The 14,305-nt window shown below is 44.0% G+C and overlaps 1 protein-coding gene across 2 annotated transcripts in view; it reads left to right on the top strand.

Annotated features, from left to right (window-relative positions):
- QRSL1 (glutaminyl-tRNA amidotransferase subunit QRSL1) overlaps positions 1 to 14,305 on the top strand; it is a 121,988-nt gene that overhangs the window by 66,934 nt on the left and 40,749 nt on the right. For both annotated transcript variants that reach the window (XM_069726280.1, XM_069726282.1), the window contains 2 exons: positions 11,241 to 11,416; positions 11,494 to 11,606. In XM_069726280.1, the coding sequence (XP_069582381.1) occupies positions 11,241 to 11,416; positions 11,494 to 11,606 (289 nt within the window). The remainder of the gene's footprint in view (positions 1 to 11,240; positions 11,417 to 11,493; positions 11,607 to 14,305) is intronic.

Below are 14,305 nucleotides of genomic sequence, written 5' to 3'. Positions count from 1 at the left end.
ATATCGTGTACTCAAAAACAGGAAAAAAAATCGAAGTGAGGTGAAATTGCAAAAAAAGTGCAATTCCATCACTATCTTTTTAATTTTTTTTACCATGTTCACCAAATCCTAAAACTGACCTGCCATCATGATTCTCCAGGTCATTATGAGTTTGTAGATACCAAACACGCATAGGTTGCTTTTTATTTAAATGGTGAAATAATATCCAACGTTTGTTTAAAAAAAAAAATAATAATAATAATAATATATACAGTTAAGTCCATATATATTTGGACAGAGACAACATTTTTCGAATTTTGGTTATAGACATTACCACAATGAATTTTAAACAAACAATTCAGATGCAGTTGAAGCTCAGACTTTCAGCTTTCATTTGAGGGTATCCACATTAAAATTGGATGAAGGGTTTAGAAATTTCAGCTCCTTAACATGTGCCACCCTGTTTTTAAAGGGACCAAAAGTAATTGGACAGATTAAATAATTTTAAATAAAATGTTAATTTCTAGTACTTGGTTGAAAATCCTTTGTTGGCAATGACTGCCTGAAGTCTTGAACTCATGGACATCACCAGACGCTGTGTTTCCTCCTTTTTAATGCTCTGCCAGGCCTTCACTGCGGTGGTTTTCAGTTGCTGTTTGTTTGTGGGCCTTTCTGTCTGAAGTTTAGTCTTTAACAAGTGAAATGCATGCTCAATTGGGTTGAGATCAGGTGACTGACTTTCAAGAATATTCCACTTCTTTGCTTTAATAAACTCCTGGGTTGCTTTGGCTTTATGTTTTGGGTCATCGTCCATCTGTAGTATGAAACGACGACCAATCAGTTTGGCTGCATTTGGCTGGATCTGAACACACAGTATGGCTCTGAACACCTTAGAATTCATTCGGCTGCTTCTGTCCTGTGTCACATCATCAATAAACACTAGTGACCCAGTGCCACTGGCAGCCCTGCATGCCCAAGCCATCACACTGCCTGTGCCTTGTTTTACAGATGATGTGGTATGCTTTGGATCATAAGCTGTACCACGCCTTCGCCATACTTTTCTCTTTCCATCATTCTGGTAGAGGTTGATCTTGGTTTCATCTGTCCAAAGAATGTTCTTCCAGAACTGTGCTGGCTTTTTTAGATGTTTTTTTTTTTAGCAAAGTCCAGTCTAGCCTTTTTATTCTTAATGCTTATGAGTGACTTGCACCGTGCAGTGAACCCTCTGTATTTACTTTCGTGCAGTCTTCTCTTTATGGTAGATTTGGATATTGATACGCCTACCTCCTGGAGAGTGTTGTTAACTTGGTTGGCTGTTGTGAAGGGGTTTCTCTTCACCATGGAGATTATTCTGCGATTGTCCAGCACTGTTGTCTTCTGTGGGCACCCAGGTCTTTTTGCATTGATGAGTTCACCAGTGCTTTCTTTCTTTCTCGGGATGTACCAAACTATAGATTTTGCCATTCCTAATACTGTAGCAATTTTTCGGATGGGTTTTTTCTGTTTTCGCAGCGTAAGGATGACTTGTTTCACCTGCATGGAGAGCTCCTTTAACCGCATGTTTACTTCACAGCAAAACCTTCCAAATGCAAGCACCACACCTCAAATCAACTCCAGGCCTTTTATCCGCTTAATTGAGAGTGACATAACGAAGGGATTGCCCACACCTGTCCATGAAATAGCCTTGGAGACAATTGTCCAATTATTTTTGGTCCCTTTAAAACAGGGTGGCACATGTTAAGGAGCTGAAACTCCTAAACCCTTCATCCAATTTTAATGTGGATACCCTCAAATGAAAGCTGAAAGTCTGAACTTCTACTGTAGATATATATACATACACACACACACACATATATACACACTGTTCAAAGAAATAGGGAACACAAACAACAGAATATAACTCCAAGTAAATCAAACTTCTGTGAAATCAAACTGTCCACTTAGGAAGCAACACTTTGACAATCAATTTCACATGCTGTTGTGCAAATGGAGTAGATAACAGATGGAAATTATTGGCAATTATCAATAAATACTCAATAAAGGAGTGGTTCTGCAGGTGGAGACCACAGACCACATCTCAGTACCAATGCTTTCTGGCTGATGTTTTGGTCAATTTCGAATGTTGGTTGTGCTTTCACACTCGTGGTAGCATGAGACGGACTCTACAACCCACACAAGTGCCTCAGGTAGTGCAGCCCATCCAGGATGGCACATCAATGCGAGCTGTGGCAAGAAGGTTTGCTGTGTCTGTCAGCGTAGTGTCCAGAGGCTGGAGGCGCTACCAGGAGACAGGCCAGTACACCATGAGACGTGGAAAGGCAGTAGGAGGGCAACAAACCAGCAGCAGGACCGTTACCTCAGCCTTTGTGCAAGGAGGAGCACTGCCAGAGCCATGCGAAATGACCTCCAGTAGGCCAAACATGTGCATGTGTCTGAACAAACGGTTAGAAACCGACTCCATGAGGATGGTCTGAGTGCCCGACGTCCACAGATGAGGGTTGTGCTCACAGCCCAACACCATGCAGGATACTTGGCATTTGCCACAGAACACCAGGATTGGCAAATTCGCCACTGGCACCCTGTGCTCTTCACAGATGAAAGCAGGTTCACACTGAGCACGTGACAGACGTGAAAGAGTCTGGAGATGCCGTGGAGAGCGATCTGCTGCCTGCAACATCCTTCAGCATGACAGGTTTGGCAGTGGGTCAGTAATGGTGTGGGGTGGCATTTCTATGTAGGGTCGCACAGCCCTCCATGTGCTCGGGAAAGGTAGCCTGACTGCCATTAGGTACAGAGATGAGATCCTCAGACCCCTTGTGAGACCATACGCTGGTGCGATTGGCCCTGGGTTCCTCCTAATGCTGGACAATGTCAGACTTCATGTGGCTGGAGTGTGTCAGCAGTTCTTGCAAGATGAATGCATTGAAGCTAAGGACTGGTCCGTCCGTTCCACAGACCTGAATCCGATTGAACACATCTGGGACATCATGTCTCGCACCATATATCAATGTCATGTTACACCACAGACTGTCCAGGAGTTGGCGGATGCTTTAGTCCAGGTCTGGGAGGAGATCCCTCAGGAGACCATCCACCGTCTCATCAGGAGCATGCCCAGGCATTGTAGGGAGGCCATACAGGCACGTGGAGGCCCCACACACTACTGAGCATCATTTCCTTGTCTTGAGGCATTTCCACTGAAGTTGGATCAGCCTGTAACTTGATTTTCCACTTTGATTTCGAGTATCATTCCAACTTCAGACCTCCTTGGGATATTACTTGTAATTTACGTTGATCATTTTTAGGTTTTATTGTTGTCGACACATTCCACTATGTAATGAATAAAGATTTACATCTGGAATATTTCATTCAGTGATATCTAGGATGTGGGATCTTAGTGTTCCCTTTATTTTTTTGAGCAGTGTATATAAAAAATGCGTCATTTTCCAAGACCCGTAGCGTTTCTATTTTTCGTGATCTGGGGCTGGGTCAGGGCTTATTTTTTGCATGCCTAGCTGACAATTTTAATGATACCATTTTGGTGTGGATTCAATATTTTTTTCGCCCGTTATTGCATTCTGATGCCATATTGCGGTGATAAAAAAAAACGTAATTCTGGCATTTAGACTTTTTCACTACACCATTTACAGATCAGAATGATTCTTTTTATATCTTGATAGATGGAGCGATTCTGAACTTGGCAATGCCAAATAGATGTAATTATTTTTCTAATTTTATTTTGAATGGGGTGAATTTGGTGTGACTTGAACTTTTATAATTTTTAAAATATTTTTAAAAACATTTTTTCTTTTTGATCGCCTCTGCTACACACAGGCGATGATCAGATCGCCTGTGTGTAGCCAGAATGTTCACTTGCTATTAACGCCGACCGCTGGGCGGCGCTCATAGAAATCCAGCAATGACAACCACAGGGGTCTCCTGCAGACCCCGAGTTGTCATGCCAAGTCATCAGCAACCTGCGGTCATGTGACACGGGCGCTGATGGACGTGATTACTGATGAGTTTCCGACGCAATCACATTAAATGCCGCTGTTAAGAGATTGACAGTGGCATTTAACAGGTTAACAGCCACGGGTGGATCACGATTCCACTTGCGGTTCTTAGGGGCACATGTCAGATGTTCAAAACAGCTGATATCTTCCGGGAAAGATGTGGGCTCAGAGACAGAGCCCACATCAAAGGGAGGGATACGACATGCCCAGTACATGTACAGCCCATGTCATGAAGGGGTTAAAGAGGACTATGATTCATTACCCAACATGACCGTCTAACTCCAAGTCTTCCAGGGGGACGCAACACACTGCCCCAGCACCGATAGATCAGGCATCTACCTCTAAGAGAAATTGCTTGTTGGGATCGGGGTTATGCAGCACTGAAGCACTCCTGAATGCCTCTTTCAAATGCTGGAAGGCTGACACGGCCGACTAAGGCATCGGCTCGTTTCTTGGTTAAGGAAGACAGATAGGTGCCATAAGGGATGACAAGTGCAGGATAAAATTGCCTGTAGAAGTTGGCAAAACCCATAAAATGCTGGATGGCACACAGATACCTTGAGGATGGGTCTAGTATAGAACAGAAGACACCTTCACTGTATCCATTTTGAGACCTTTGTTGGAAACAATGTAGCTGAGGAAAGGCAAGGAGGTTTTTTAAAAGACCCATTTGGACAATTTGGCAAATAAATTGTTTTTTTGGAGATGTTGCAGAACTAGACAGACGTGTTTTCTTTGAGAAGGTAGATCCGGGGAGAATATCAGGATACCGTCTAAATACACAACCAAGGAAACAGAGGAGATACCGGAAAATGTAATTAACGAATTCCTGAAACATGGCAGGTGCATTACACAGCCTGAAGGGCATTACGAGATACTCATAGTGATTGTCACAGGTATTAAATTAAGTTTTCTATTCATCGCCCTTACGGATACAAATCAAGTTAAAAGCCCCTTGCAGATCCAATTTATAGAGGATGTTAGCTCCACAGACCACAGATTCTGTCAAATGACTCAGAAATCAAAACCAGGGGGTACATGTTCTTTATGGTGATTTTGCGAAGACCTCAATAGTCACAAAGAAGAAGCCGGCAGCAGCAGGAAAAGAGAACTTATGGATGAATCCCTTGGCTAAATTCTCTTGGTTGTATTCAGACATAGCTCGAGTCTTAAATAGAGATAGGGGATACAACCATTCCTGGGGTGGTGAAGTGCCAGGAAAAAGATAGATGGGAAAGTGTTAAGGTCTGTGGGGTGGCAGGGTCTCAGCCTTCTTTTCAGAGAAGACATCAGAAAAGACATGATAATAGATGGGCAGCGAAGCAAGGCTCGAAAGCACAGGAGGCGAAATATTGGGCGTGACCCTGGGTAAGCAGTTGGAAGCACAGTGCGGTCCCACAATGAAGTACCTGACCGAAGGACCAGTCAATAAATGGCATGTGTACACCATGTAAGGTCCAGGAGAACAGAATTCACAGGTCTGGGTAGTACGTAGAAGGAAATCCTCTCAGTATGCAAGACTCCAATGTGCAGCGTGACTGGCGGAGAGAGGAATCGAACATGTTCTGCCAGGAAATGTCTCTCAAAGGAGGCAATAGTCAGGTGATGATCCAACTGTTATGTAGGGAGCTGAAGTTGGCAGACCAGATCAATATGAATGAACTTACCCACGGAGCCGGAATCCTGATGGGCAGCAGTGGAAAAGGGCTTCTCCTGCCAGGTTAAGGTAACTTCAGACAATAGCTTTGGAGAGCAATTACTTTCACCTAGGATCATCTCTCCAGCCAACCCTGGGTGTTGGAGTTTACCGGTCTCACAGAGCACTATTGAACAAGATGTCCCTTGCCTCCACAGTCCATATAAACATTATCTCCATACCTCCACTGCTCCTGTACAGAAAGTTTGGCTCTCTCAAAACTGAATTGGCTCAGTGGCTGGTTGTGTAACTTGTGTTAGCAAAGGATCTGGAAGTTTGGAGCCAGTCTGGGTGATCTTGTGGCATGAGGAGACGCTGAAGCTTGTTCCTGATATCTCTAATAGAAGCCAAGATGTATCCTAATGACCTGGAGTATAAGGGCATCCAGACAGGATGGTAGGTCTCTGCCAGCCAATTCATCCTTGATTCAGCCAGACAGACCCTGTCAGATGTTCGCCACCAGGGCTTCTTTGTTCCAAGCCAGCTCCGCCACCAAGATATGGAAGCATAAAGCGTACTGGGCCAAGGCATCCATGTTCTTCTTTAGAGGCAACAGGGATGAAGCAACAGAGGATGGCCTAGAACCTCAAAAATCACAAGCAACATTTCTAAGAACCTCTCAACATTGCGGATCTCCGGACCTCCACGCTCCCAAATAGAGTTTGCTCAAGCCAGGGCTTGTCCAGATAGAAGAGACACCATAAACACTATCTTGGTCTGGTCAGAAGGAGAGAGGTGAGTGTGGAGTGTATATTGGATCTTACACGGATTACTGAAGTTGCGGTTCTCCTTGGGGTCTCCATCGCAGTGGGACATTAGTGGAAGCTAGAGCTTAGCAGCTCCACAGAAACTGGAGCATTAGGCGGTTTCTTCGGAAAGCTTGACTGTCCAAAGGAGGATTGACCAGAAGTGGTATAGGCGGAAGGCAGGGAGGACATATCCTGTAGCTGGGAAGCCACCACATTGATGGCCTGCATCAGCCAGTACTGACACTCACGCTGAGAGCAGACTTCCTCATACAGTACTTGTACACTTGATTCGGGAACCCTGGGTCACGATTTGTCAGCAGGATCCATAGCCTGAACGTGGTTCAACATTGGTGGGTGTGGACCCCCTGCCAGGCTTGTCTGGAGGGGCATAACTAAGTCTTTACTGAGTGAGCGTGGTCAGATGGTCCGAGGTCGGGGCAGGAAGCACGTATTCACAATAAAAAAACAGAGTCAGGAATGAAGAAGTCAAACTGAGTGGGTAAAGCAGGCTGGGTCAATAGCGGGAGACAGAATACAGAGATACAGTCATGGCTGAACGTGTTGGCACCCTTGAAATTGCTCCTGCAAGAAATTAAGTATTTCTCTCAGGAAATTGCAAATTGGCAATAATTTCACACAAAACCCCAAAACCGGTCTGGACAAAATTGTTAGCATCTTTCAAAAATTGGGGTTAAACAACTTTGTTTCAAGCATGTGATGCTCGTTCACACTCACCTGTGGCAAGTAACAGGTGTGGGCTATATGAAAAGCACACCTGAAATCAGATCAAAAGGGGATAAGTTGACTCGATCTTTGCATTGTGTGTGTGCCACACTAGAACAGACAGAGGAGAAGAAAACTGTGAGGATTTGAGAACCAAACTTGTTGAACAATATCAATTTCAAGGTTACATGTCCATCTCCAAAGATCTTTATGTTCCTTAGTCCACGGTGCGCAACATACCGGTAATTAAGCAGTCGACAACCCATGGCACTGTAATTAATCTCCCTTGACGTGTACGGCAGAGAAAAATTGATGAAAGGTTGCAACTCAGGATGGTCCGGATTGTGGATAAGCAGCGCCAATCAACTTCCAAAGAAATGCAAACTGTACTACAGGCTCAGTGTGCATCATTGTTACCACAAACTATCCATCAACATTTGAATTAAATGAAACACAATGGCAAGAGATCCAGGAAAACCCCACTGCTGACACAGAGACATAAAAAAAGTTAAGACTGGCAAAATGTATGTGAATAAGCCAAAATCCTTCTGGGAATGAGTCTTGTGGACAGAGGAGTCCAAGAGAGAGAGCATTTTGGTAAAGCATGTTTACCGAAAACGGAATGAGGCCTACAAAAAAAAAAAAAAAAAAAAAGAAGAACACGGTACCGACAGTCAAATATGGTGGAGATTCAAAGATGTTTTGGGGCTGTTTTGCTGCCTCTGCCACTAGGTGCCTTGACTGTATGCAAAGCATCATGAAATCTAAAGATTACCAGGAGTGGTTGGAGGAGCTGCTAACATTAAGGCTGCTGGCACATAATATAACTGGGAAAGCCATCTCTGCAAGACAAAGCAGTGTTAAATTCATGCAGAGACTGGCCACATCACCCCTAAAACCAAATGGAAACCACATGCAGATGAAGCAGTGCTGAGGAGTGCTGCAAGAGGCCAACTCAGCGAGAAGGCATGACAAGAGGAGAAGCTGCATGGTGAGAATGGGGAGTAGGATGTCGCTGAGGAGGCATGCAAGTTACCGCCGTGACATACGCTACTTTGGTGCAATACTTTAGAACTGTACTCAAGTCCACGAATGTAGCAAATTTCTGCCAGAGGCAGATAAGTGGTGTGCACCTTTTAATGAATATGCACAGGGAAAGGCCAAAGAGTGCCGATGACCCGGAAGTAAAGCCAGCACACATGTGCATTACAGTACTTTGCTCTGTCCTCAGTAAGGCAAAGAAAATTATGCCGGCGCAGAAGTGTGATTGGTGACACTGTGTGGGAGACATGAAGCAGGGAAGGCGGATGGATTTTGCCATGAGAGACGAGGTGCTAGATCAAGACCAGTGATGTCCACAAGACAGGGCTGAAATATATTGGGGTATAATAAGTCTTTTTTGTGCTATGCAGATTGGATTGGGGAATACATACAGCATACTAGAATGCTATAAATGAGGCGGTAAAGATAGTGGTTGTACGTTATATTGAGGAAACCCGGTGAACGGTTCCATTAAACAGATAAAATGTTTGAACCCCTTCAAGATGGGTTCCCATTCTCGTTTTTTCCGTTTCCATTTTTTCCTCCTCTTCTTCCCAGAGTCGGAACGCTTTTACTTTTCTGTCTACATATACATACGATGTCTTGTCGGGACAAGTTGTACTTTTGAATGGCACCATTCATTTTAACACATAGTGTACATGAAAATGGGAAAAAAATTCAAAGTGTGGTGAAATTGAATGATTTATTTTTATCAATGAACAAAAGGCAGGGTCTGTACCAAGCAAAAATTTCAAAGCAGACTGGAGTTTCAAAATGTACTGTTCAAGCTCTTTTTAAGGCCGTTTCTAGGATGAATACTCATATGGACAATAAATGAGATTCACCACCTCAATATCATACATTTGCCTGAAGCTGCCTTCGTACAAGTTTGATCCCCGGTACCTCTATCTGTACAAAATCCTCAGCCAGCCTAATCCGGTTACCTACTGTCTTCAACTCATGGCAAATTTACGGATCCCAAATGCCTTTCTTGTTTCGCTCCTGAAGCCGGTGGTCTTGAGTCGCTTCTCAAAGCTTCAAGCTACTTTCACTACCACTGTTCCTGATGGTCCCTCGATTGTCTTCGAGGTTATCTTGGATACAAAAAAGGTTTCGGGGAGGACCTTCTATCTGGTGGACTGTAAGGGCTTTGGACCTGAGGAAAGATCCTAAGAACCTGTTGAGAATATATGTGGCCCTGTCATCTTGGAGAGGTTTCTCCGTCAGACTGGCCAAGAAAGAGTGCCTGGGGAGTTCTGTCACGGCGGTAACACGTATACCTCCCCAGCACTGCCCTACTCAATGTGGTCACCATGTGGGTTCTCCTCGTGTCAGGATGTCTTGCTGCATTTGCTTCTTGTAGCACTGCTGCATCTGCATGTGGTTTCTATTTGGCTTTAGGGGGACGTGGCCAGTTTCTGCAGAAATTCAACCCTGCTGTGTTCTGAAGAGATTAGGTTTCCAATCCTATTCTTTGCCAGCAAGGTCAATATTAGAAAAAGAAATACCACAAAGAAAGCGGTGTACTAGTCCAAGGAATAGTATAAAATGTAAACTTTTTTTGAAATACATTTTATACTATTCCTTGGACTATTACACCGCTTTCTTTGTGGTATTTCATTAATATTGGTGTGTCCTGCACATCCTCTGAATTTGGTTTCTATTTAATATGCTGTGATGATGCTTTTACATCCTTGTAGAAGCCTTATATGTTCTCCGTGTTTATATAAGGTCAATATTAGACAGCTCCTCCCACCACTCATTGCCTGAACATTTGTTCCTAGCGTGCTAGCATCCATTAATACATATCTTCGTATTCTGTCCTGTCTCTCGTTATTATCCGGGCTGCTTACCCATTCAGTCTGACTTCTCCGTCATTGCCTCCAACTTGGTAGTTTGAACCTGTGTTGCCTCCCTTCCCCACACACACACACACACTGTAGAGGACCTACCAGTTTGTCTTCTGTCTCTTCCTCTTCAGTTCCTTTAGACTTCCACAGTGTAAAGGACCTTTGGTGAGATAATGGTCACGTGACCATGATGTAAACAAAAAATGTCTTGCTGCAGTTTCAATCTTGGAAACTAAAACTACAGTGATAAATCAGAATTAACATTATCCGTGCAGTTTCTGCTTCAAACTTTGGGTGCTCTTATGGAGGAGGGGGCCCTGGGCAATTGGCCTTTTTACTCCCCTAACAAGTGCCCGTCCTGACTGTAGCCTGTTAAATACTAAACACAATAATTTTTTATCACTTCTGCCTGAAATTCTTCTACTTAGTTTGATCTCACGTTAATAGAGAAGCTCTTCCTCTTCTGGTGTGCTTTTTTGATGAGATGTCTCTGCTGATATCACGCTGATTGACAGCCGGCTTTCCGCTGCCTAACTGCGGAGAGCCAGCCATCAATCAGCGTGACATTGGCAGTGACACCCTGTTGACAGAGCAGAGAGGAAGAGAGAAAGCTACTCTGTTAATGTAATGTCATCTGAAGCCACAGGAGTGGTCTGTGACCACTCTGAGCTGGCATAGAGTGGCCCTTGGTAGAACAGACAGGTAGCTGGCAACTCCCTGTCTGCTTATTTTTCCAATTTTCCCAATTGGGCTTCTAACTTACAAAGTGCTATATAACCTCTTTTTAACTTGTTGTTTTGCCTAATAAACGGGCAATCCCCGCATGTGCTGCAGCGGGGACTGGAACATATTACTCAAGCCCTCGCGATACTTGGTAACACCTGAGCCTGCTAGGATAGCGCTATAGTCAAGCGCTTTCATTCATCAATACGCCCATCCATTGACGCCCTGATATAATATCCATGCATACAAAACAAGAGGAAATTGTACATCTTTATTACAGCTGTTCCCAGGGGAGTTCAAAATAAATAGCTACAACATGTAAAAAAGTAAACAAACACTTCTCTACAGACGTATATATTTCCATTTTAATTTTCATTAATTAAATTTGATGGATTTTTTTAGTATAAATGGTTTTTGTTATTTTAATATACAGAAAAAATGACCTTTAAACTTCATGATTATTAAACAGGGCACTGGGATCTGATACAGGAGGATCAACTCGGAATCCAGCATCTCACTGTGGTATAGTGGGCTTGAAACCAACATATGGACTTGTGTCCCGCCATGGACTTATTCCTTTGGTAAATTCTATGGATGTACCTGGCATTTTAGCAAGATGTGTGGATGATGCTGCAGCTGTACTAGGTAATATAAATACATATGCAGCTGCAAACTACACGTGTTACTTTTACTCCAGATTAACAAACATCTTCTCCTTGTAGGGGTTCTTGCTGGTCATGACCCACAAGACTCAACAACAATCCAAGATCACTTCCAGCCATTCACTCTTCCTGATATAATAGATGTGACTAAGCTTTGTGTAGGAATTCCAAAGGTAATACCCAACTCCTGAATGCCAACCTAGTTCTCCGCAACCATCCAGATGGTCTTTGCAGTAGCTTAGTTACAGAGATGTTTGAATGTGGAATTTATGCCTTATATGTATCTATCGTGGACACCTGAATTTGCTTGTGCTATAAATACTGATATATTCTTTAAAAAAAAAATGGAGAGAAAAATTGAAAAACACACAAGATTGTAAGAAAGCCTTATAGGACAAGGTTAAAACTTTACACTGGGGGTCCTGTTTTCGCAAACCTGGCTAGCTATTTCTAGGGCCAGACTCTGTGTTCATCTGTTGGTTAGTTAGTCAGCTAGGGGAGCTGTGTGGGTTGTGTTGGAGCAGGAGTGAGACAAGCCAGAATCTGAGAGGAGGCTGCAGAGGTCATGTGCAACAAATTGCAAGTGTGACTGGTTACTATGGACTAGAGCCAATTTGTGTGCTGGGAAAAGGCTGTGTTTCATTTTAAAGAACTGTGCAAGTTTATGGAGTTCAATAAACTTCACATTGTTTTGACACAAGAACGCGGTGCCTGTGTGAACTCTAGTGTCTACCTGAGAGTGTGAGTCTTTCAATTGGTAGAGAATGTGAGCCTAGTCCAAAAGAACACAGGGGATTACAGTTAAAAGCCGCGTATCCTGGGTAAAGACATCTACAGCTTTGCGAACAGAGTTTGAAAGCATGAAGGAGCTTGTTAAGCAATTGGTTCTGGGTCAACATCAAATACAGCAGCAGCAACCGTTTCAGCAGCAGATGGCTCTCCTGACCAAAGCTATCCGGGCCAAGGAGACTGCACTTTCAGACCTGGCAGTCCCGGTACAATGGGTGCACCTCTGGCACTACCAAACAGGGAAGCCTCCTTGGTCCCAGATGTTCGACCTGTTACACCTGGTGCGAAAATGGCTGCAGCCTAGGACCTACACTCTGGCACAGATGGTGGAAAGAATGGTAGTGGACCAATTTATACACTCACTAACTAGGTCCATGCAATGCTGGGTTTCCCAATGAGATCCCCAGAATACAGATGACCTGGAAAGATACTTAGCAGTGGAGAACACCCTGAGCAGTCATGCAGCCTGAGGTCACCTTTTTAGGACACACAGAAGATGGGCACCTAAAGACTAGTAGGGGTCAGGTTTGGGTTCAAGGAGTACATCTCGTACCTTCAGTCTATTAGAAGTGTTGTGCCCCAGGTTATATATCAGCCCATCGTCTGCCGGTATCAGAACCCATGGGATTCTTATATTTTGGACATCCCACATGCAGTGACCCTGGTAAGAGTTCTAGGCTGTGCTAGGTGAACATTGTTACTGTGACTAAACTTTTGGACTCAGAGTTCGGTGACCCTAGTAAAAGCCACACCTTCCATGTGCTAGTTACTGGGAAGGAGGTGGTAAGGTGTATCCATGAAGACGCCAAGAACTATCCCATGGCCCAGGTCAACATACACACAGACACTGGTTCCGTGTCTCAAAAAGTAAGAGTGGTCAAATACTTTTTGCTTGCTATTGTTATTTGACGTAACTATCTGTTGTTCTGAGATTTGTAGACTGAAGCTGTAAAGCCCAGTAGTCCAGTTAGCCGCCAGGAGTCGGCTAACAAGGTCACATAACGTAAATAGTGAATTACCTTTCAATGTGCTGGCTAGAAAGGGGGATTTGGATCATTCCCTGATGCCAATGTCCCTGATCTGGGACTCCCAGGACAAATTTGGGCTGCCCAGCTCTGACTTATCGGTAAAGTACTCTGGAAAATGTAAGTGTATGAAATGTTGTTCCCTAGGAGCCAATAATAGATTTCCACATTTAGCTAGGCAGAATGATCTGTTATGTCGAGGGACCAAAGTGAGAGGCTAGGTAAAAGAGTACCTCCTCAAGGCACGATCCAGGGAGTATAATCAGTTGGCTCGAGTAAAACAGTTTAAGCCTGGGGATCAGGTGCTTGTGTTAGTGCCCACAGTTGAGAATAAGTTCCATATCAAGTGGCATATAGTGGACCTATGAGGTGGTGGAGGTGAGAGATCAACTATAAAGTACACCGACCGGAGAAAAGAAAACCCTTCCGATATATTATGGAAACGTATTAAAACCCTGGAAGAATAGGGACCCACTCGAAATCCCTTGCTGGTTGGCACAGTCAGAAGTCAACATTGTGGGTGTCAAAGTAGTAGGAAATTTGGCAGCTTCACATAAACAGCACTGTCGGAAATTGGTACACACGAACAGGAGCAGGTTCTCGGAGTTACCAGGTCCAAGCATTCCAAAAGGGTGTTTCAGGAAATTAGTATGTAGCCACTGGGGTTGGCAGACCATGCCCAGCCCCCAACTTTGGGCAGAGGGAAGGGTATGTAGGAAAGCCAGATAGGACAAGGTTAAAACCTAGTCCTAAGTACGTGCGCCTAGTTAGCTGTGTCTACATCCAGGCCCTGTGTTTGTTGGTTGGTCAGTCAGCTAGGGGAGCTGAACAGTGAGGGTTGTGTAGGTGCAGGAGATAGACAAGCCAGAATCTCTCTGAGAGGAGACTGCACAGGTTGTGTGCACCAAACTGTAATCACTGGTTGCAATCGACAATAGCCATTTTGTGTGCTGGGAAAAGACTGGGTTTCATTTAAAAAACTGCACGTTTATGGAGTTCAAAAAATCTCACATTGTTTTGACACAAGAATCCAGTGACTGGTTGAACTTTAGTGCCTA

This window comes from Ranitomeya imitator, chromosome 5 (assembly GCF_032444005.1).
Source record: "Ranitomeya imitator isolate aRanImi1 chromosome 5, aRanImi1.pri, whole genome shotgun sequence".
NCBI lineage: Eukaryota > Metazoa > Chordata > Amphibia > Anura > Dendrobatidae > Ranitomeya > Ranitomeya imitator.
Note: the sequence above shows the minus strand (reverse complement) of the source record. Positions and strands in the feature narration are given on the sequence as shown.